At 30.3% G+C, this 21,006-nt stretch overlaps 3 protein-coding genes across 3 annotated transcripts; 1 reads left to right on the forward strand and 2 right to left on the reverse strand.

Moving 5' to 3' along the window:
• Window positions 1-8,116: 8,116 nt before the first annotated feature.
• On the reverse strand, window positions 8,117-9,509 carry LOC116766769 (huntingtin-interacting protein K). The gene is made up of 4 exons (XM_032656859.2): window positions 9,368-9,509; window positions 9,080-9,271; window positions 8,887-8,994; window positions 8,117-8,333 (listed from the first exon to the last, which is right to left on the reverse strand). The coding sequence occupies exons 2-4, from the start codon at window positions 9,236-9,238 to the stop codon at window positions 8,238-8,240; spliced, it is 363 nt and encodes a 120-aa protein (XP_032512750.1). The 5' UTR covers window positions 9,239-9,271; window positions 9,368-9,509; the 3' UTR covers window positions 8,117-8,237.
• A 505-nt stretch (window positions 9,510-10,014) lies between these two features.
• Window positions 10,015-13,818, reverse strand: LOC116766799 (uncharacterized). Its single transcript, XM_061521694.1, has 8 exons — window positions 13,796-13,818; window positions 13,578-13,675; window positions 12,850-12,960; window positions 12,565-12,679; window positions 11,604-11,726; window positions 11,363-11,452; window positions 11,050-11,116; window positions 10,015-10,809 (listed from the first exon to the last, which is right to left on the reverse strand). The coding sequence occupies exons 1-8, from the start codon at window positions 13,801-13,803 to the stop codon at window positions 10,723-10,725; spliced, it is 699 nt and encodes a 232-aa protein (XP_061377678.1). The 5' UTR covers window positions 13,804-13,818; the 3' UTR covers window positions 10,015-10,722.
• Window positions 13,819-16,967: 3,149 nt separating this feature from the next.
• On the forward strand, window positions 16,968-18,393 carry LOC116766868 (uncharacterized). Its single transcript, XM_032657002.2, has 3 exons — window positions 16,968-17,067; window positions 17,203-17,365; window positions 17,930-18,393. The coding sequence occupies exons 1-3, from the start codon at window positions 17,050-17,052 to the stop codon at window positions 18,097-18,099; spliced, it is 351 nt and encodes a 116-aa protein (XP_032512893.1). The 5' UTR covers window positions 16,968-17,049; the 3' UTR covers window positions 18,100-18,393.
• The last annotated feature ends 2,613 nt before the right edge of the window (window positions 18,394-21,006 follow it).

Below are 21,006 nucleotides of genomic sequence, written 5' to 3' on the forward strand. Positions count from 1 at the left end.
AGACTAGAAGCAAGAACAAAGAATAGAGATTAAAGAGTAAAACTTTAAGTAACAGATAATGTATCGGGCACAGATAATGCAAAACAAATAAAATATTTATATTTAGACAATGAATTAAAATATGTACGTATGAATAAAAGAGGATTTTTTCTATTATTTGTAATAGTAAAGATACGTAATAGGATGAGGTAAATGTAATAGGAAACATTCTATTTGAAATGAGGTTAAAAGGATAAGGATACATAATAAATAGTTCTTTAAGACAAAAATATTTTTTATTAAAACAATTAAATTATATAAAAAAGTAATCAAAGTGTGATGTTAAAATAGTTCGGGTTTAGCAGTACTAAATGCATTCTTCATAATAATTGATTATTGTGACTTGCGCAGAACGTTTCTTGCTTATATCAATATTTAGAACAGATTTCGTATGGATAGTGTTATTTTATTACAGCTTCTTGGAAATATAATAATTGAATTTTAATTTAAAAATTATAAAATGCCGTCTTGCTCTGTTAAATGGTGTGTGAACCATACGAGCACTTGCTCTTTAAAGTCGAGAAAAGGAGTCAGTTTCCACAAGTGATTATTATACCTGACATATATTTTTTCGAACGTTTTATCATCTAAATATGTTTTAGTGAATTTGTAAGCATAGTGTTTTGCAAGCACAAATGAAATGAAATTCGGAACTGAAATTGCCCATTAAACAATATAAACTTTAATAAGCACCTGTGACTTTTTTATAAGTGATAATAACTTTTATAAAAAATAAAATAATAATAAAAAATAATAATTCTATAAAAAATTCATATTTATTTTATATAAACATGATAATAAATCTTACCTTTTGTATAAGCTCATTTTATGTTGAGATGTTAATGTGGTGAACTTAATTAAGTTTACCTTTATAAATCATGAACTTTAAGGATGGCACTGAATTTGTTTACTACGACGAAAATATTTTCAGGTTTCCAAGAGATAAAGATTTGTGTCAGAAATGGGTGGACGCCGTTCGTCTTGAACGACATGACCCCTGGTGGAATTCTACTAAGGCGTCCAGAATATGCTCCATTCATTTTAAAAAATCGGATATGATGTCCACCCCCTGTAAAGTCAATGTACTAACCAAATCTGCGGTACCAATTTGTACGGTAAGATTTTACTCTTAAAAGAGGCGTATCGTGTTATAACTTTGTTACAAACTTACGTACAAAGTGAATGTATTAACATATTTGAAAATTTCAGATGGTGTGGTATGACAGAGATAGTAATGTATCGTCCAATTTATCACTTCCTACAGAAAATATAAATATCTATGACAATATAACAAAGGCACAAGAACTTAAAGAATCTAATCCAAAGGTGCTTGAAGAGTCAAGTACTAACGTATCTGATGATAACGGCCTCGCTTGCCAAGAGTCAGATAAGGTCTTCGATATATTAAAAGAAACCAAAAAGCAACGCTTGAATGGAAGTCCAGAGAGGGAGTTAGCAAATGAGAGTACATCAGAACAAGAAAGCAAAGACCAAGAAGAAGCCCTCGATATAGGAGAATTTATAAAATTTAATACAAAAGATACATGTGTAAAGCTAAATGATAATACTAGTATAATTTTGAAAGAGGATGTCAATGAAAAATCAATCAATACATGTCAGATGCCAAATTCGAGTGAATGTCAAACAAAACCCTTAGAAGTTAACAATTTTAAATTACTTGAAAATAAGGAATCTAAGGATGATAGAAGCGATGAACCAAAAATAGATTTGTGTTCAGGCGAGATACAACAAATTGATTTAAAATCCACTTTTATTGGAAAAATATTAAAAACTTATTTACCGAAAAGAAAGTTTAAGAAATCGCGTCAAAAATTTATTACAGAAGTATGTAAAGACAATGACGAAAACAAATCGATAGATATAAAAAGTGTCAATGATGACTTACCCAATAATCTGTTTAACGAGACGGAAATTAAAATACCCGATAGGCCAATTAATGATACAGAATCGTCTAATGAAATAATAGATAAAAATAACGCAGTCTTCTTCGAAGAGTGTTTAGAGAACGATGATAATGTAGGCGATGGAAAGGAATCGCGGAAAACAGACTTCAATGACATACATTTAGACATTGTTGGAAAACAACAATTAATCATAGACAAAGAATCAATTAATGATATATGTAATGAATCTATTGAAAATATGTGTGTTCAAACAAGTAGAGAATTTCATAAAGGGTCAAATTTGAGCGCCAACAGTAATATTATAAAGGACTCAAATACACATTTAATTTTAGATTTAGACACTCAACTTTATACAGAAACCGATGTGGTTGGTAATATTATAGACAGCTTCAAAGAATCCTGTGAATTAACTAATGAACAAAATAATCAACCAAATGACGTCACCGAAATAGCCCTAATAACAGAATTAATAGATACTAATGAAAGTATACCATTGAACGATGAAGCAAATACTCCGTCACATAGAAACGAATTGTCATTGATAAACATATTTGATCCTATACAACCGACCAATGATTTAATTTCTGAAACAGAATATGAAATACTTACAGATTTTGATAATAATGCACCAGAATCCCAGCAAAGTAATGATATTTTTAATAATGCTAAATTTCCAACGAAAAATGATCTATTTAATACAGAGACATCGGGAAATATCGATATTGGTTTGGAGAATTTACAATATGAAGTAAAACTTAATTCAACGTTGAATGAATTTGATCCCAAAAAGGGAGAACAATATGTGAGTTTTGTTAGCATTGAATCATCTTTAAACAATAGTAATTTAGACACAATCAGGCAATTAGGTGCATCAGAAATTGATAAAGAAGGAATTAGTTTTTTAAGTAAGGACGTTAGAATAAACGTTAATGGTTACGAGGAAGGAAATTTAGAACACCAAATAATCCTACAAAAAGATGTCCTAACATCAAGAGAAAATGAGAGAAATAAAGTTATTGTAAATAATTTAATATGGGAAGGAAATCAAGAAGACCTAATTCTGTCAGCCAACCTAAAATGTGATAATTACAGTCATTGTGAAAATAATTATGCAATACAGAGTAATGACCGGTCTGATAGACAACTTTCAGAGTTATGCAACGTCGATAACAATAAAACTCATAATGAAACTTACTTTCCGGAGTTATTGAAACATTTAACGGCTAAGCCTAAAATGGATTCACTTGTAGAATTATGTACGAATTCATTAACAGAAGTAGATAAAAAAATATTTTCAAAATATGGTAATATGGCACTTGTTAATAAAAAAAGATTGCAAGATATATATGGATATAACCGCGAAGAAATATATAAAAATCTTGACTTAGATAACGGTATGTCCACTATATCAGAGAATAATATAAACATCAGTGAGGGAGAGCAATTTAATGCTGTTTCTGATCAATTAGAATCAAATTTAGATGACAGTATGGAATTAATAAATGGCTTGGATCCAAGCATTGTGGAACAAATATTAAGTGAAGAAACTATAACCAGTAGCACCAACTTTATAGAGACTGTGGATAGGCAATTAAAAGATAAAGATGAAAACATCACCACTAGCGAGTTAGGAGAATTAATTCAAAATGAAATGTTAACTATCCCAGAAGACACAATCGTGAAAATTAATGAAAATATTAGCGAAGGACTAACAAATAAAGATTTAGGAAAGCTTTGTGGTAAATTTGGCTTAGATTTCGAAAATGTCAGTATAAATGTAGCTTTATTTCTTTATTGTTATAAATATATATATATTAATACTAATTTAATTTAAGGCGTCACCAATATCTGGAATAGCCGAAGAAAACATCGAAGACGAAGACATACAAGTCATAGAGAGTAACTTGGTATGTAAATTATATATATTTTTTTAATCCGATTTAAATAATATATATGACATTCGTTTTGTTTCAGGACATAGATAAAGAAAACACTTCGGAATTTGACTTCAGTTTATTGTTAGAAAATTCACTACCAGATACTGAAGCAGAAAACCCTGATGATGACTTTGATTGTAATGAAAAAAATTCGCCCGCGGACCTGGTATGTTAACATTCATGTTTTATTTTGTTGAAATATTATTGGTACTTATTTTTATTATTTTCATATGAAGATGGATTTAGCTACAGTTGACATACCTGAATCGATAGATGGCATTTTAGACGAAGAGGGCTCTCTGTTCGAAAATTTGGATTTACTGGAAAGTAGTAGTCTTGATTCAAACGAAGAACTTAAGATGAAAAGTAATGAACTTAATGTGACAAAAAACAACGAAGAACCATTGTCGGTGCCACATTGTGATGAATTACGAGAATGTTTATCTATTGAAAATATTTGTGAAATGGAAAAAGAACAATCTAAAACTTGCGTTTCACATTTTGATTCAAAAGCGAAACAACTTGTCGAACGTTTAATCGAATCCAGTGCTAATTTGAATTTAAGTACAGAAGAGCAATCTAAGGAGCAATTTGCTGGAAAGTGCTGTGTTTCATTAAAAGAGCTCTATAATGAAACACTTGAACAATATAGGCTTAATTTAGAAAATATAAAAAAACACATTTTAGACGAGTGTTACGACAAGCAGATAAAAAATAATATTAGCACATCAAATGGTCAACACTTTAAGTCTTTTCGGTTAAATGAAGATGTTAGTAGCAATGTTCCTCCAGATTTACGGGATATAGGATTTGAAAATGACATCAATTTACTTCAGAAAATAAATAACTCCAGTATTCATGGAGCTCATGAGCTTCAAGGTCAGAAAAATGATGAGATAATTGATGAGTTGGTTGACCTGAGTGATATTCTTTTTAAAGATAACGTAACACCTTTTAGTATGGACTTAGAAAATCAAGATAGAGAATTAAAGAGTATTCGAAGTAATAATAGTGATCCTATTGAATTAAACGTAATAAATAACCAGAAAAATCCCTATGCGCTTGAACAAGAAAAAGAGCTATTTAATGATCGAGATGTTGATATGTCCAATATTGATGAAATCCTTGACGAAATTTGTAGTGAGCAATGCTTAGAAGCAGAAAATGAATCATTGGATCAAATTAAGGAGCCTAAGAGCAATAATAATAATATGACAAACATGAAACTAAATTTAAGAGAAAACAGTAACCGGATATTGAAAGATCTTTATAATAAAAGTGTTGAAATGTCGAGAAGTTTGAAAAAAGATAAACATAATGCTTCTGTGGGATATGATTCTGCTAAAATAAGCTCTGTAACAGGGAGACGGCTTAGTGTCGAGCAACTTAAAAGAGAAATATTTGATCAATGTTTTAGTTCTGAATGTGGGAATAGTTGTAAGAAAGGACATCACAATACAACAAAAAACAAAATCTCACGATTTAAAACGCAAGATATTGAAATTGCTAACAACTTCGACATTAAAAAGCGATCCAAAAAGAAGCAAAAACATAGAAAACAACCTAGTACGAAAAAACAAAAAAATAAGTCGACCTGTTTATCACCCTGTAAAGAGAAAATAAAATTAAAATATAAGGAGTTCAGTATTGATTTACTTAAAGGGCAATGTTTTGAATTTAGTCAAAAAGGAATTGAAGATGAGGCCAATATCAACGAGAAGAAAATCAAGAGAAAGTGTAATGACCCAACTTTGGAGTCAAGGAAGATTCAATGCACTGAATCGTTGATCGAAGAAAATAAATGTGGTCAGTCCATAGAGCTAACTCTCAAGAAAAACGATCCTACTGACACCCATGTTCAAGACAGTAACTGTAATACATTAAAGGATCTTGAGGTAGGTGTTATGTTAAAATACAAATACTGATACAAACTGATCCTTTTGCTGTCAAACCAATGTTTCAAAATATTCATGATCCGTATTCTGACAGACAGGTTTTTATTTTATTTTACTTGTCCTTATAAAAATTACTTAAGGACTGTAGCTGTTTAAAAATTTCCTTTTTCAGGCGGAGTGTCCTAATTGTGGATTTGTTACTAATGACGATGACGTCGACCTGAGTATCAAAGAACCACTAACAGTGATAAATAAGGGTATGTTATTGAATAACATGGAAAAGAAAAGTAATGAAAATGACGGGAACAAAAATGTCCCTCTTCGATCAGTATACGCTATGGAGCTCGCATACATCACCGCAATACAAGCGTTGCAAAGGAAATTGAAAAAAAAGATGGCTGTGTGTGATTATAGACTAAGGAAGATGAATAATTTGGCTCAAATTAATAATAGATTAATTAAAGACAATATATCATTAAAATGTAAAACAAAAGTTATTCAGAATAAAATATAAGATAAATGTTGTTTGTCTTTATATAATAGTAGCTCATCCTTATAATTATTATTATTTTTAATTTCAATAACTATAAGTGTCGTGACAATAAGTGAGTACGTCATTATGTATATATGGAACCATTGGTTTATTTTTTTATTTCAATACGATGTTTGAAATCAATGAACTCATTTCCCACCTTTCCCCATTTTTTGAATTACGCTTTGTTTTTACACCTATTGAGAATTTTAGAATAGGGATAAACTGTTTTGTATATTATTTTTATTGTATATTTAAATACATCGCTATAATTAGTCTTCTAATAAAACTTATTCTTGTAGTTTAAAGTAAAACCGATATTTTAAAAGTTACGAATTAAACCTGCAATTAAGCTGTTTCAGTAACAAATCCGACACCTTGTCACCATAATAATGTGTGAACCGACCATCACTCAAATTTTCAAAATTGAAAAAGATGTATGCAACTATAACACAGTATAATATTATCAGTAAGAACAGTGTCCATTATGGAATATAATTATAATAAAATAGATCATTTTGTAAACTATGTGGAAATAACCTAAATGAGTTGTCAAATGTTCTTAATGACGTGTGCAGTGTGCCGCCAATTTTAGCTTGTTCTATAATTTATATTTTTTTATCTTCATTACCACGATTCAAGTGCGAATGAGCCCACAGCATAAATAATAATAATAATATATTGTTTACGTGACATCTTGTAGTTATGCTTAGAAATAACTTAATCAGATGTCAAATTATTAGAATAACAACGAATTAACACGAACATATCTTACCTTGGCAACGAACCTGGTATGTTTAGGCGTAATCACAAACATATTATAAAATTGCAAGTTTCAAAAAAAAATTGTAATTTGAAAACCAAATTATTTATCAGTTTTTAAACGTATTTAAGAAACGGAATAAAAATTGCTGTGGGAATCCGTCATTGTCGGAATGATCCTAAACAACACTTTTTCGGATACTACTAAAAATACAATGAATGTATCGTAGTTATAGCGTCAAACAATAAGAGCGAACTTTTCTTCCAACTTAGCTGGTACTCAAATGTCAATATTGTAAAATTTTATAAAACTTAATAGATATTATTTCACATTCAGAACGGTCTAAAAAGCTGAAGAGAGTTACTACTAACAGCCAAAAATTAGTTCGATGTTGGTTCGTTGGCTATGTTTGAAAAATATATTTAAATTTTAAAAATGAAACCTCTTCTACATTTTCCATTACATATCGTATCTAAGATACTTGCAATATGTAACGACCATTAACTTATGTATTTATATTAAAATAGCTCTAAACAGCAGTAAATTAGATATTTCTTTATTGTAAATTTTAGTTTAATTCTTTGAAAGAAGCCATACAATTTACAGCAATTGACTACGGCACAAGCAGCCTAGTGATAACCCTGACGGCTGACACTGCATACAAGCCTAAAAAGATCATTCTTTAAACAAAGTTGGAGGAATTTTATTACATTATTTGTAGTTTTAAATTATTTGAAATACAATTTAACGATTTCAATTTACTTCAGAATAGTAAAGACTTAAAGCTTAGTAAATGTTATATATTATATAACATAAAAATGGCAGACTTGAAAAACATATGTTTAGTAAATGTCAGCCATTTTGTTTCTCTTTTGCCATTTTTAAATATTATGATAATTTTGTTAAAATTAATACTTTATATTTTTTTTATAGCATATACACCCAGTTTTTGATGTCGAAGCTTTACTTAATTATAAAATTTTCATAGTATGATAAATTATAAATATGTACAAGTAAAAATTCAATTTTATGTACAAATTTATTGAAGAACTTAGCGTCTTAAATAGGCATTCTAAATATGGTGATGACATCACCGGAAACAAATTCCAAGATTGAAAAAATATATCATTACAAAAGTACGTTATATTAATTTGTTAAAGTTATTAATGCAGCTACCAAGTCCCCGCTGTGTTCCCTTAAAGTTCTCTCCGCTAATGTACGAGATATTTCCAGCTCTTTTACCTGGAAAAGAAACAAATATACTTTTATATATATTTTTAATTATATTGCAACACTTAATTTAAATTTAATATATTATGAATCAAGTAAATTACACCTCATAGTGTTTAATTTTTGTTACATCTGAGTAACACTGATACGCTAAATCTGTTCTAATGGAAATATAAACTCAACATGAGACAAATTATTATATACACACATGCATTTGGTACATTTTTGTTTAAATTAAATTGATATTCACAACACAAATAAACTTGTTATTAATTTCATACAATTATGTATGTTCTGTGGCCGTAGAGCAAAGATGGGCCCGAAGCAATTAATTATGAAGGGCTTTTGATCTGCTGTTTCTTAAGTATATTTATGTGAGTGTCTTTCTAGTTTCTAGTAACTATATTAAAAGTTTCATATATATATAAGATCAATTATGCATATCCCATATACTGAATATTAAGGATTGTATGTTTTTTAGTAGCAAGTTAAGTTCATCATAGAGTGGAGCCTTGTTTAAACTTAATGTATTAAAAATATATTAGAATGTATTTTATATACTTACAATTAATTCAATGTCATCTTTTTTTACTGAAACTTTTTGTAGTTCTTTTTCTTTTTCCAGTCTTTCGGCAGCTTCTTTGTTTCTTCTGTCTCCAATTAATGACAAGGCCTAAAAAAACAAAATGACAACTTGAATTATGACTTCAATATCATTTAATAAGAGACATGATTTATTCATAACAAGAAAAACATACACCAGATATATCTTGAGATGATATTTCTTTTTCCTCGGCGTAGTCTGTAACTTTTTCTAAATCAGCAACTCCACTGTCGTGTTTTGCTGCTTTCTTCTGAGTCTTATCCTTTTCGTGTTGTATCTCGTCAGTGTCTCCGTTAACCTCTTCGTCTGCCATGGTTGTTTATGTACACTTCTTTAAGCTGAGGGACTATTTAAACAATTAAAACATGAATACAAATGAAGGAACATCATGAAACGTGCGTAAAACTTCAATATATGAAATTTATCTTGTGACCGAACTTACATGCTTATTGCTTCTAGTAGGTAGAACGCTTCATACCTTGTAATATGCCAACTGTCAACATACCATGACGTTTGACAGTTGGCATTTTCTAACCCAGTGAAGAATTTATAGTTTTAAATATATTACATAAAAAGGTTTTTCATTTTCCATTTTATTTAGTTCTGTTTTGAACAGGCATATCAACCTCCTCCTTTTTAAAAAGGACTATGTTAAAGAAAATAATGAAGCATTGATTTTTTTTAACATAATGCCCAAGTGCTGGTATTGAATGTATTTATTCAACGTCCATGTGGAAATAGCAAAAAATCTAACCCACATTTTTTTTTTGATAGGATGTAGAGATTGCGACTTAGTTGTTATAGATTTAGAAGCTAGGCATTATCTGGCCTTTAGACTCTGCTATCTGTTTTGTTTCATTATGGCAACATTGTAAAATGATCATATGAAAATATTTTTTACCTACATATTCATAAATGTTATTAACTTATCCAATTTGAGGGTTTGGTGTTTAAATGTTGCACGTTTAATTTTTTTTAAGTTTACTCATACTGGTTTGGTTAAGTTAGGTTATTAGGTTATCAAATTTTTACCGTTTTATGACTTCAGAAAACATTACAACACTATAGATTAAAAAAAAATCTCAAAAGTCATTGAATCTAGAATTTTTATTTCATTTTAATTATCATATAACTACTATCTTGTTCGTCTCGTACAAATCAAAACAGAATAAAGTAGCGAACTGGAAACTAAATAAGTTGGCTGTGAGTTTATGCTTCGCTGTTTGTTTGGAGGGGTTCTGACATGTCCCCAAACATTAAAGTTTGTACTATAAACTGGCCCCGGAAAATAAAATTGTGTTTTTGAATTTAAATAATTGAACTCTTGTCATCTTGCCTTCCGTGATCATTGTTGTTTTATGTTAAACGAAACGTCTGGTAAAATAATACAATACTTATGATATAAATAAAAATAAGACCGAAAAATAAAAATATTTTTGTTCAAATATGTACTTGCGGATGTGAAAAATATGATTAATATCTTTGAAACATTTTAAAATTAAAATATTTTTATGTACGTTCTTTAACGCCGATGCGTTAATTTTTCAGACACCATTGACGTGCAAGAAGGATGATTATTAATTTTAATTATTTTGATAAAATACAGTACAAAGAATCCAAATTAATGAAACGCTTATATAAAGAGTTTATTTACATACAAAAAAAATATTACTCTAAATAATACTGTTTTACGCTTGGCTTCATTCCATCATAAAAATCATATAATTTTTCCTTAATACTAAGCAGACCTTATATAAAAATCTTACTTAATTACAGTATTTATTATATCTTATAATACTATATATGGCAAATGGCGTTATTTGGTACGTTCTGGTCTTTTCTTTCTTCTGTATATAATGGAGGTGGTAGGCTATTATCGTGTATCTGTAAAAATATAATATATAGCATTGGATGGTTATTATAAAATAATTTTATGAATTATTAATTTAATGCATTTTTTTTAGAATGAATGTTATGAACTCATTCGTTCTTCTCTAATTTTTAATCTTCATAAGTTGACCACAGACTAGAATACGTATTACTATTTGACTGCTTTCAAAATACCGGTTAAAACGGGTGTGTATTATAAACCAAGGTAAATGTTGGTTAGGAAAATATACTTACAAATCCAGCGTTGAAATAAATAGCTGCGGGGTATATTGAGGACCCCGCGGGGGCAGTGCTTGAATACCTGAAAATAAATTTAAAAATTATTTATATGTACAGAATTAAAATTGAATGTAAGTATTGAAGGTAAATTAATTTATTGTATACTTTCACTTGTATTCCAAAATGTTCATTAATTTCATTTAAACGGCTCACTTGAATATTTCTGAACGTGTAAAGAATATCATTGAACTTTTAAACTAATCATATTCATGTATTTTGGGATTACCTTTAATATGTCATTTTATTAATAGTTATGTAAATGTCTTACTTCGGTGGCGCGTCTCTCAATCTGGAGTCCACGTAGATCTGAAAACTGTCTATCGACAACCTGCTTTCGACGGAAGAGGTCCTCGCGGTTCTGAGACAAATAATAGCGCTGTTAAAGAACAACGTAATCTTTATAACCTCACTGTACTTTATTAAAGGTCAATAAAAACAAATAAATCTTTTATCTCCTAAGTACGCTTCTAATTATGTTTTTTTTTGTTGTTATCTTAAACACGTATTACCTTAACGTGTGTACTTTACACAGCTTGTACATCAACGAAAATGTGGCTATGATGCCGAGGACGAGAGCCACCGCCATGACGATTTGAGAGCTCGATATTAAAATGATCTGATCATTGGAGTCTCTGCAAACAAACGTACATAACACATGACATAGAGAATAGTTTTGGATTTTTATTTGTAAACCACATTAGGCTACGGATATTTACACAGTTAATACGATCATAATATTTATATTTTGAATTTAATCACTTTCAAATAATGTGTTATTGGTGGCTACGGTCGATTTTCTATTGTTTATTCTATTAAATAATTAATATCTGTAATTATAATGAGATATGTCGTCACTGACAGCTGCGTTTTCGACAAGCTCTTTAATGTATCAAAAATTTTACACTCTAAATTTTAGGTTCGCTGGAAAAATTGTGATGTCCGTCACAGTGATGTTATAATTGTATTTATAAACGCAGATTAAATAGCGTTATAGCGGGAAAGCGAATTCCTGTTGAAAAAAGGGAATCTGAAATTTGTTACGTAAAATTTTCTTGTACAGAATATCTGCAAGATTATCGAAATTAAGGATGTACCAAAGTGAAGAGAATTAGCTGTAGAGCCGGTTTATTGCCTTCCTATCTTAAAATTATCTACTTTTATTGGCCTAAAAACCCAAGGGGTTTCAGACGGTCTCATGATTGTCGTACATTCATTTATTTGCAAATGGATTTTATACATTTTTTCAAGTCCGTCTCAATAAACGTTGTTACCTAATACATTGATAACACAGAAATTTATTAAACAAATACATATTTGAATAAAATTCTTATAAATGTCAAGTTACACATTTTAGTTGGCTGTAATTTGTTTAAAATAAAAAAATCTAAAGTTTCTTACATGTATGACCGCGTGTGTGAGTTTTTCATTATAAATAACTATTGCATTAGACGATTATATCAAAATTGTCACCTGCAAATCCAATTCCCCAGAGACTCGTAACATGATCGACAGATCCCTTGCCAACATTGAAGTGTTTCGTTGTTGTGGGGGCTGCAACATGTGCCCGCGCACGATTCTCCCAAACCTACAACAAGTACCAATAATTTTAAACTGATAAAACCTTAACAAAATTACAACACGACACATAATTTTTCTCGCTTTAATTTAACTAGATCACAAACGACGTTTAAGAATTAATATTACATATATTTATCTGTTTAATAAATTAAATTATTGTAAGGTAGATTCATTCACCTGGACATCTGATACATTTATTACGATTTACATCAGGTATGTAGCCATCAGAGCAGTAGCAGTAACCGTCAACACATTCATACCCTTCGCCGACACAATGTGAACAACGATCTGCAGAAACACACCGAAATAATTAAAGAATATCCTTTGATTTTGTTATAAAACAATGTGAGGATGGTCATAGACTGTATGGTTATGTTGGTGACGGAGGGAAATGATGTTTTGGGGTTAGAATGTCAAAAATAAAATATTTGTGTTCTACAATATTTTACAAGATTTCTTGGAGTTTTTTTTTTTAATTTTTTTTCCTCTCTCTATAGGATGTGGTTTTCAAATTGTCTTGGCTTAAGCATTGTAGTGGTTTTGCGGTGGGGTGAGGGATTCGCGGCCATAATATAACCTTGTTGGTCTTTTTATTACTGAATATCAGCGAGGAGTATAACTAACATGAGGAAATTTGGGACCAATTAATCCAACCAGGCAACTTAGAATAATGAAAACACGATTTATTTACCAGACAAATGAAATACTGGCACTATACTAGTTTTATTTGAAAAGAAGATCTTTTTGGGTTGTATTTTGAAAATCGTAACTGTTCAAAACATATACGAACCATTGTATTAAATCTATTAGTCTCTCAATTTCAAAACTATGCGAAAAAAACGATACTTCATTGTTAATTATCAAAGTCCCGAGTGATAGATTAGAAGTAGTTTGCACAAACGTACCCACAACCACACTTGTAGCGCACTGAGCGGCGATCAAAATAAAGAGAACAATCCAATGTGTCATTTTGCCACCGCTACATCGTATAAGAAACAATGTCCTAACAGGAAAACAAATAAATACTGTTAGCTGCTATAATCGTCACCGTAAAAAGGCATAACGATAAGGTATCAAAGATCTGGCGAAGTAATACGTAGCTTATCAGACTCACGTCACTCACACTTTCATGACCGTCCGCCAACCTTGATATAAAACATTTAAACTAATACAAGCCACAAATTAAAATAACACCCACTTACATCACAACAAGGATACAGAGAACTTTGCATTCATTTAAATTTTAAAGCAAAATATTTTTTTTAAGGATCTATTAAATTCATGGTCTCCAAATAAAATTATTATCATCTATTTTACAAACTAAAATAGGAAACCCATTTCTTAATTTGAATAAAGTTATAGAATTATTATTGTCGTACTGTATTGTGACTTTTTCATAGTTTTAAATTTTAAAATCATCACAGACTACGGCTGTCGAAACTCGGCTAACATCTATCCCAATACACATAGGTAAATATGTCGACATGCTGGTTTTTTCAGTTCGTTAAGTAATTCTATATTTTCAACCATTATTTTGTTTTATAATGTAGGTATGCCATGGATTAATGAAAGCTAGGTGTTCATAAGAAAGGTATTTGATACGTCAAAAAATAAGCGCGATAACACTGATGGATTGCTACAAAAATACAAAATCATTTTAATAATAATAAGAATTATGAATATAACCATTGCTTCTAGACGATTCCATAGAAAAAAATTAAATTGAATTAGGAATCTCTTTTGTAAGTCCATGAGAAAGTACAGATTAGGTATGTGACTGATTATTGCCTACCTTGAGCTAAATTCGTAAACCTTAGTTGACGCTTTAAAACCAAGAAGAAATAATACATATCCTCGATTTTGTCGTGTGGTAACATTTTATGAATTGACAAATGCTAACACTAGTTTCCATTTTATTTGTTTTCCTATACCTTCCTAAAAAGTTAATTGAGCCAATAAGTTCTACAGTTTTCCTAACTTCATTTGAATTTAATGAGATCTAAGACTTTCGCGAGTACTCATTTAAATGAAACTTATATTTTTAGAATTACTACTCGTATTTTATTATTTTAAAAACTACATACTCCCGACGTTTCTTACTTTGCAGCAACCGTGATCACGGACAGACGAGTTGTGAATGTCTGTCAGTTGGTCTTCATTTGAATTTTTTACATGTAGATATTGTCATTTCTTTTTGTATCACCCGATTTGAATTATATTAATATGCAAACCTACTAATTGTAGAACCCGTTCAGGCCTTCGACGATAACAAACATTAATGGTTAAATTCCAATTGTAATTAGTTAGAACTATGTTTTTCGTGTATAAGTAAAGGAATATTCTTTAAATATATGTTGAAAACTGTCAATCTGACACCATATATGACGTATCTATAATATTCGTAAAACGGAAGCCGATTTCAGTAATAAATGATCCTCACCGGTAGTAAAATTATTTTAAACAAAACTAAAAAAAGATAATAGATAATGAAATAGATAAAAATATATAAATAATGAGTTACAAAATATTGACCCATTACCTTTAACTTATCACAGATGTGGGTCAAGCTCTGTTGGGAAGTAATGAAAACAACTTCGTAAACAAATTATAATTATGTTATTTTCTATTTTTCTTATTTTAATAACCAATCAATGTATAGGTAAAAATCAATTTTGAATAGAACGCACTGTACAATTGTTTAAATTCATCACAGATCTCAAAAAACCTTCATTGTCAATATAAAAGATCCACGTAACATATGAGTGAATTTTTCGTAAGATATTTTTTATTACAATCAAGCCCCGCCTTCACGATTTGCCCTTATTTTATATTTAGGGCACACACGCTTGTGAACACTTGTTTACCAATTACATTATTAACATTTAATAGGGATGTCTACTGATTTGTGTTGCAGATAATAAACATATTAAGGTTATGTCAATTTAGTAATGAGTTATTATGAAATATCTCATTGTATTATTGGGCATACAATTCAATAAATTTAGCACACTAGAAGAAAGTTTTGGCTATCTGAAATAATATTATTACCGAATATTTATTTATTCATAAGTCTTAATTTAATACGCATAATTATTTAAATTTTATATAAGCAGAATCAAAACGCAAAAGGTCGTAATAAAAAAAAAAACAAACAGTGAAATAAATGAAAATATATAATTATTTAATCTTTAAGAAAACTCGTCCAATTTTAAATTAATGATTGTAATACAACTAATTGATTTCTTTTATTAATTTTTGATTTGATGGCATTAGAAATAATAAAATTTGTCGAATAAGGATTCAATCAAAATGTAGTTTTAGTCTCGACTAACGTTCCAAAGTTATCGGCGATATCTTAAAAATGTTAGTTATTTTAACAAAAATTATAAATTAAATGAACAATGACCCTCGGGGTCTTTATTTTTAGTTCACGTTTGATAGGACGTCGGCATTTTGCCTACTGCCCTCAGATAGTTGTTGCTATGTGCACTCCGGTGTCGGACTTTAAGGATGTTGTAGACGTATCTCGTTGTGATTTATTTGGACACCGATCGACCTTGCACCGTCGATAAGTCTAATTTTGTTTTTGGTAAATAGTATTGTTTGTTTACCAAAAAAAAAAATTTAATATTCTTCAGTTTGAATACATTTTGATATACTATATTTTAAATTTATATTCGGTATTTCAATTAATATTATATTTCAGTGGTAAAATTTTACAAATGTCCTAAAATGATGTACCTATTATTGTAACATTACGTTCGAAACGAGTGTGACCAGAGATTCTATCTATTTCAACAATAATATGTCGATAAAAATCTATTTCTGCCTTGGATTTGTCAATACTTATAATAAATCGAGATAATAAAATATAATTCCCTGATATTTTATTTAAAATTGTCTTTATCCATGATGGGGGTTATTGCTTGAAAACAACACAGCCAAGCGTTTACTCAATTTAAATAACTTGGTACAAGTCTTTATTCTCCAGAAAAAAAAAAACAGAATTATTCATCACCAAACATCATGACATATAACGGGATTATATTTACAAACATTTTATAATGATGTCCATTGTTTTGTATTCATTACTGTGATAAAGTTTTTGTGTTAAAACAATTAAATTTGTTAGTTATTTATATAAATGTAAAGATGTTTTATGGCTCCACGATTATAATGTGACTATTAAGAGAAATCTATTGTATTTACAATGTATGTATGTATTGTCATTATCGGAGTAAACAAGTTCAAATGGTTCCGTACTGTGGAACGGAGCTTATTTTTAGAACGTCACAGTTGTTGTGGTTTCATTCATAAAATGACAGTTAGACAGTCCAAACATTCGTTGTGCTCCCATCATTAACAGTAACAGAAAATATGGATTTGAAATATTTTGTACGTTACTTTATATTGTTTCATCTAATATATAAGTTATCGTTTCTGTTATTCGTAGACAAGTACAGAAGAGACGTAACTGGGATGTGATATGCATAAAGTATTAAGAATATGAATATTTTGGTGTTGTTTCAGATATTCCTGCTGCTATTGAACAGGAGTTCAGACGCGGAGGATACAGAGGTTTACAAGATGAGTGACAGAGTGTTCACGTGCAGCAAATGGCTTTCGTCTGTCATTGACAACTTCTGTAACAAAGTCTTCAAGATTGTTAAGAGAGACGCTTCCTCACTCATTGGTCAGTATACGTATTATACTATTTAATATATATAATATTATTTTTGTTTATGTCTATTTACGTCGACTAATCCTTAATTTTATCAAAGGAAATGTAGATTTAGAATTTATTTATGAATTCATTATCCTTATCATTATCTGTTAGTATTAATCACATAATAAAAGAATCGGAAAAAATCAAGATTGATAACTCATTCAGAATTAAAACACCTTTTTTTTTAATCAAACATTGTGTTGGATCCGAAACGAACGAATACGTACATTTTTATCGACATTTTTTTTTTAACTGAAATGGATTACTGGTAGATTGTTGTGAAAAATTGTAAATCTATACAGATGAAACGTACATCTGGTAGAATGTCACCGTGAAATATTGAAAGCTCAACCTAATTTAACTGTTTAACGAACTTGTATTTACGTCTTTAATATTAACGTCCTCAAAGTACCGAAACTTTATTTAAAACAAAAACTTGTATATTTAATATATAAATTATTTATATGTATAGTATAATTTTGTATGTGTATTTGTAGATAATAAAGGTATCTAAAATATTGGTATTTACAGATAAAATAACTCCAAAGGATTTACGTAAACATCAGAATAAACAAAGATGGCGCGTGAGGAGACAAGTCGCAAGTGAGTGTTGTGAGAGACCGTGTACTGTCGGTAACATTATAATGTACTGTCCCGATGACGCCAAACTGTTAATAGAAGATCCTGATATATTCGATTAGGACATTTAAAAAACATTAAGAGCACAACTTTTAAATTATTTCACACCCTTTTTTTGTATTCCACAATAAAAATTCTATCACAAGGTCGGTAGAGCCCAAATTACGTTCGGAAATATTGAATTTTAAATTTGATGTAAATGATTGTCTTAGTATTTAAACGCAACGTGTTGTTTTTGATATATTTTCGTAATGGGCTCACTAATCCGTCCCAGAATATTAAAGCGTCACAATATTGTAAATATGGATTTTTTAGTATTATTATTTATACTATAAAAATATTTAAATTTAATAAATGCTTTTATAAAGAAATGTATTTGTCTCCTGATCATTAATGTACAATTCTCTGAGGGTATCTGTTAATCAACTGTTTGGTGACGCTGTCAAAGCCGAAGATGAAAGTCAAAGGGCTAACAGCAATAGACTAGCCGAAAGAAAACATTGATAAAAGTTATAGCACCTTTTGTATTATTGTAATAATAGAAATTATCTAAAAATACGCTTTAGATAGATACCTTAACAGAGCAAGGAAATATGAATGAACTGCATGAGGTATTGAAAAATGACATAATGATAGTTTGAAACGAAATAATAATATCTCATAAGGAAGGCCATAAAACTTCGTATTGCATGCGTGACAATTAGGATATTCCAAATATAATAAGTGGTGTGACTTTTCTACTAGAATTAAAAATTTGATAGAAATTTTTTTTGGCGCCCAGAGGAACGAGAGCCGATGAGGTTTAAGACACATACCCAAATGATAAAAGAAGTGAAATAGATTTCCATTTCGATGGACTCTGCGACAAATAAGATCAAAACACTCGTATCTATAGCTTAGAAGGGGACATCTATAATATTGTTACAAGCATTTTAAGTCTCCAAAGCACTGCTATATCACCTGATGACAAGTCTCGCGTCTATATCAAAAACTTAACAGAAGCTATTGTTTAAACCCGCTTCATCAGGGTTCGCTCGGGGTTTCATTCCTTCGGGTGAAGCCGCGGGAGTAAGCTGCATCTAAATGTATCAGTTTGTTGTTTGATTAATTTTTTTTGTAATATACTTAACCACTGTTTAGGTTAAGTTGGTAAGTTAAGTTAATAAAAAAAAAAACATAAGTTGATTAGTTGACTTCTATTAAATAAGCCGAAATAGAAAGAAAATGTATTTCAAGCTCAACAATTAAACTGTATAGTTGTTAGTTTCGAGTAAAGTTTCAACGAGACTAAGTTTCATTAAGTCTGTTTCTAAAACTTCAAATACCACATTAATTCAGACAACGAACAACATTTATGTGGCCATCAAATTAAGACACTCCTTGTGCTTTTAAATATATTGTTCACTAAGTCGCATATCGGTATTTATACTATTTCATACATATTTATATCAAAAGTAAATTCCTTGCTTAATTCTCTAAGTACGATAGATAGCTCGAATTAAATACAATCTCGATAAAGAGCTTAATCAGAGATTATATCGACAGTGCTATTAATATACGCATTTTTATGAATGATGGCTTATGATACCGATTGATTGATATAAATTATGAATGAAATCGAAGATACTGTCTTTACTTGTTTACGAGTCATTCCTGGTTTTTTCTTTAAATGTTCAGTGTTTGAACTTGATCATTACATTTTTTTTTCAATTTGCAAAAATGTGGTAGGTCTATATATTGCTAAACACAGTTCTATGTCAACGTAAAATATTTGTAACCTATAAAATTTTATTATTTCATTATGTATCGAAATATAGGTACCTACCTTCTGCCCTTTACAGCGTCGTAAAGCTATAAATCCTCTTAAACTTAAAAGTTTAGTTATTTCACAGATTGAAAGGAAGTTGAATACAATGAAAGCTTTTTTATTATTTTTTAGGTACGGCATCTGGAAAAAAACAAAACGTTTTATTCTGCCTCGTAATGTGAAAAATTTGCATTTAAAAATTGTAACCACTTTTTCTTTTTGTAAAATTTCTTACCTGATCCTTTAAAAGGAATGGGTTCGTGAGATGAAAACAATTACTTGAGCAACGGTACGCAGAGAGGTCGCAGAATTTGTCTGCGGGTGGTTGAGTGAAGCGACTTCGGCGTTTTGATACCAAACCCGTTTTTTTTTTTGCATTGGTTCAATATTGATATTGGTGGTAGTGTTTATGTTTTTTTTTGATAAAAGCCACCCCAGATAACTGGGCCATCGAACGCAGAAAATCCTCGACGTTATCGGACCTTTGGTTGCTGAGAACATCCCCATGGATGAATAACCCGAGCCCCCAGTGAAGCGTCACGCTCGCTTACCTCAAAAAATATATATTTATCTTTGTAACAAAATTTTTGGCAAGGTGTATTAAGTAATGGTTTTCTGAACATTGCTTGTCATCGTTAGGTCGATGAAATGTCCAAGAAGATGCAAGCAAGGCATTCTGGTAAACAAAAAATAAAATAAAAATTCGCCTTCCGGTTTATAAACCTAGTGTTAATTACTTACGTTCTACAAAAATGTAGTGTATGTTGACCATATATGAGTTTTATATGGTTTTACTTATAATATCCAGTCAAACGAATCGTGATGATAAGCAAATTGAAGTGACAGAGTGCAGGCCAATTACAACTCAGAACCCTTGGCTATTGAAGCAGAACGGCTCTAGAGCAAAGACCGCGTACCTATAAAAGAAGTATAGGACGTCCTGTAGCTAGGTGGGACCATGATGTTACTATCTAATGCCAAACGACAATGTAGCGCTCCTCTAAGCCAATAAGGTAATTACTGGGGTTTGACATACCCCTCTGACTCTCTGCTTGGGTAGGAAGGACGTTGTAAATCATAAAGTTGGTACAATAATACATGGTTTCGTGGAGACGTTGCAGAAGACTCGAAGATCCAGCTCAGTGGTGTACCATGGGAGAGG

This window comes from Danaus plexippus, chromosome 10, assembly GCF_018135715.1.
Source record: "Danaus plexippus chromosome 10, MEX_DaPlex, whole genome shotgun sequence".
Taxonomy (NCBI): Eukaryota; Metazoa; Arthropoda; class Insecta; order Lepidoptera; family Nymphalidae; genus Danaus; species Danaus plexippus.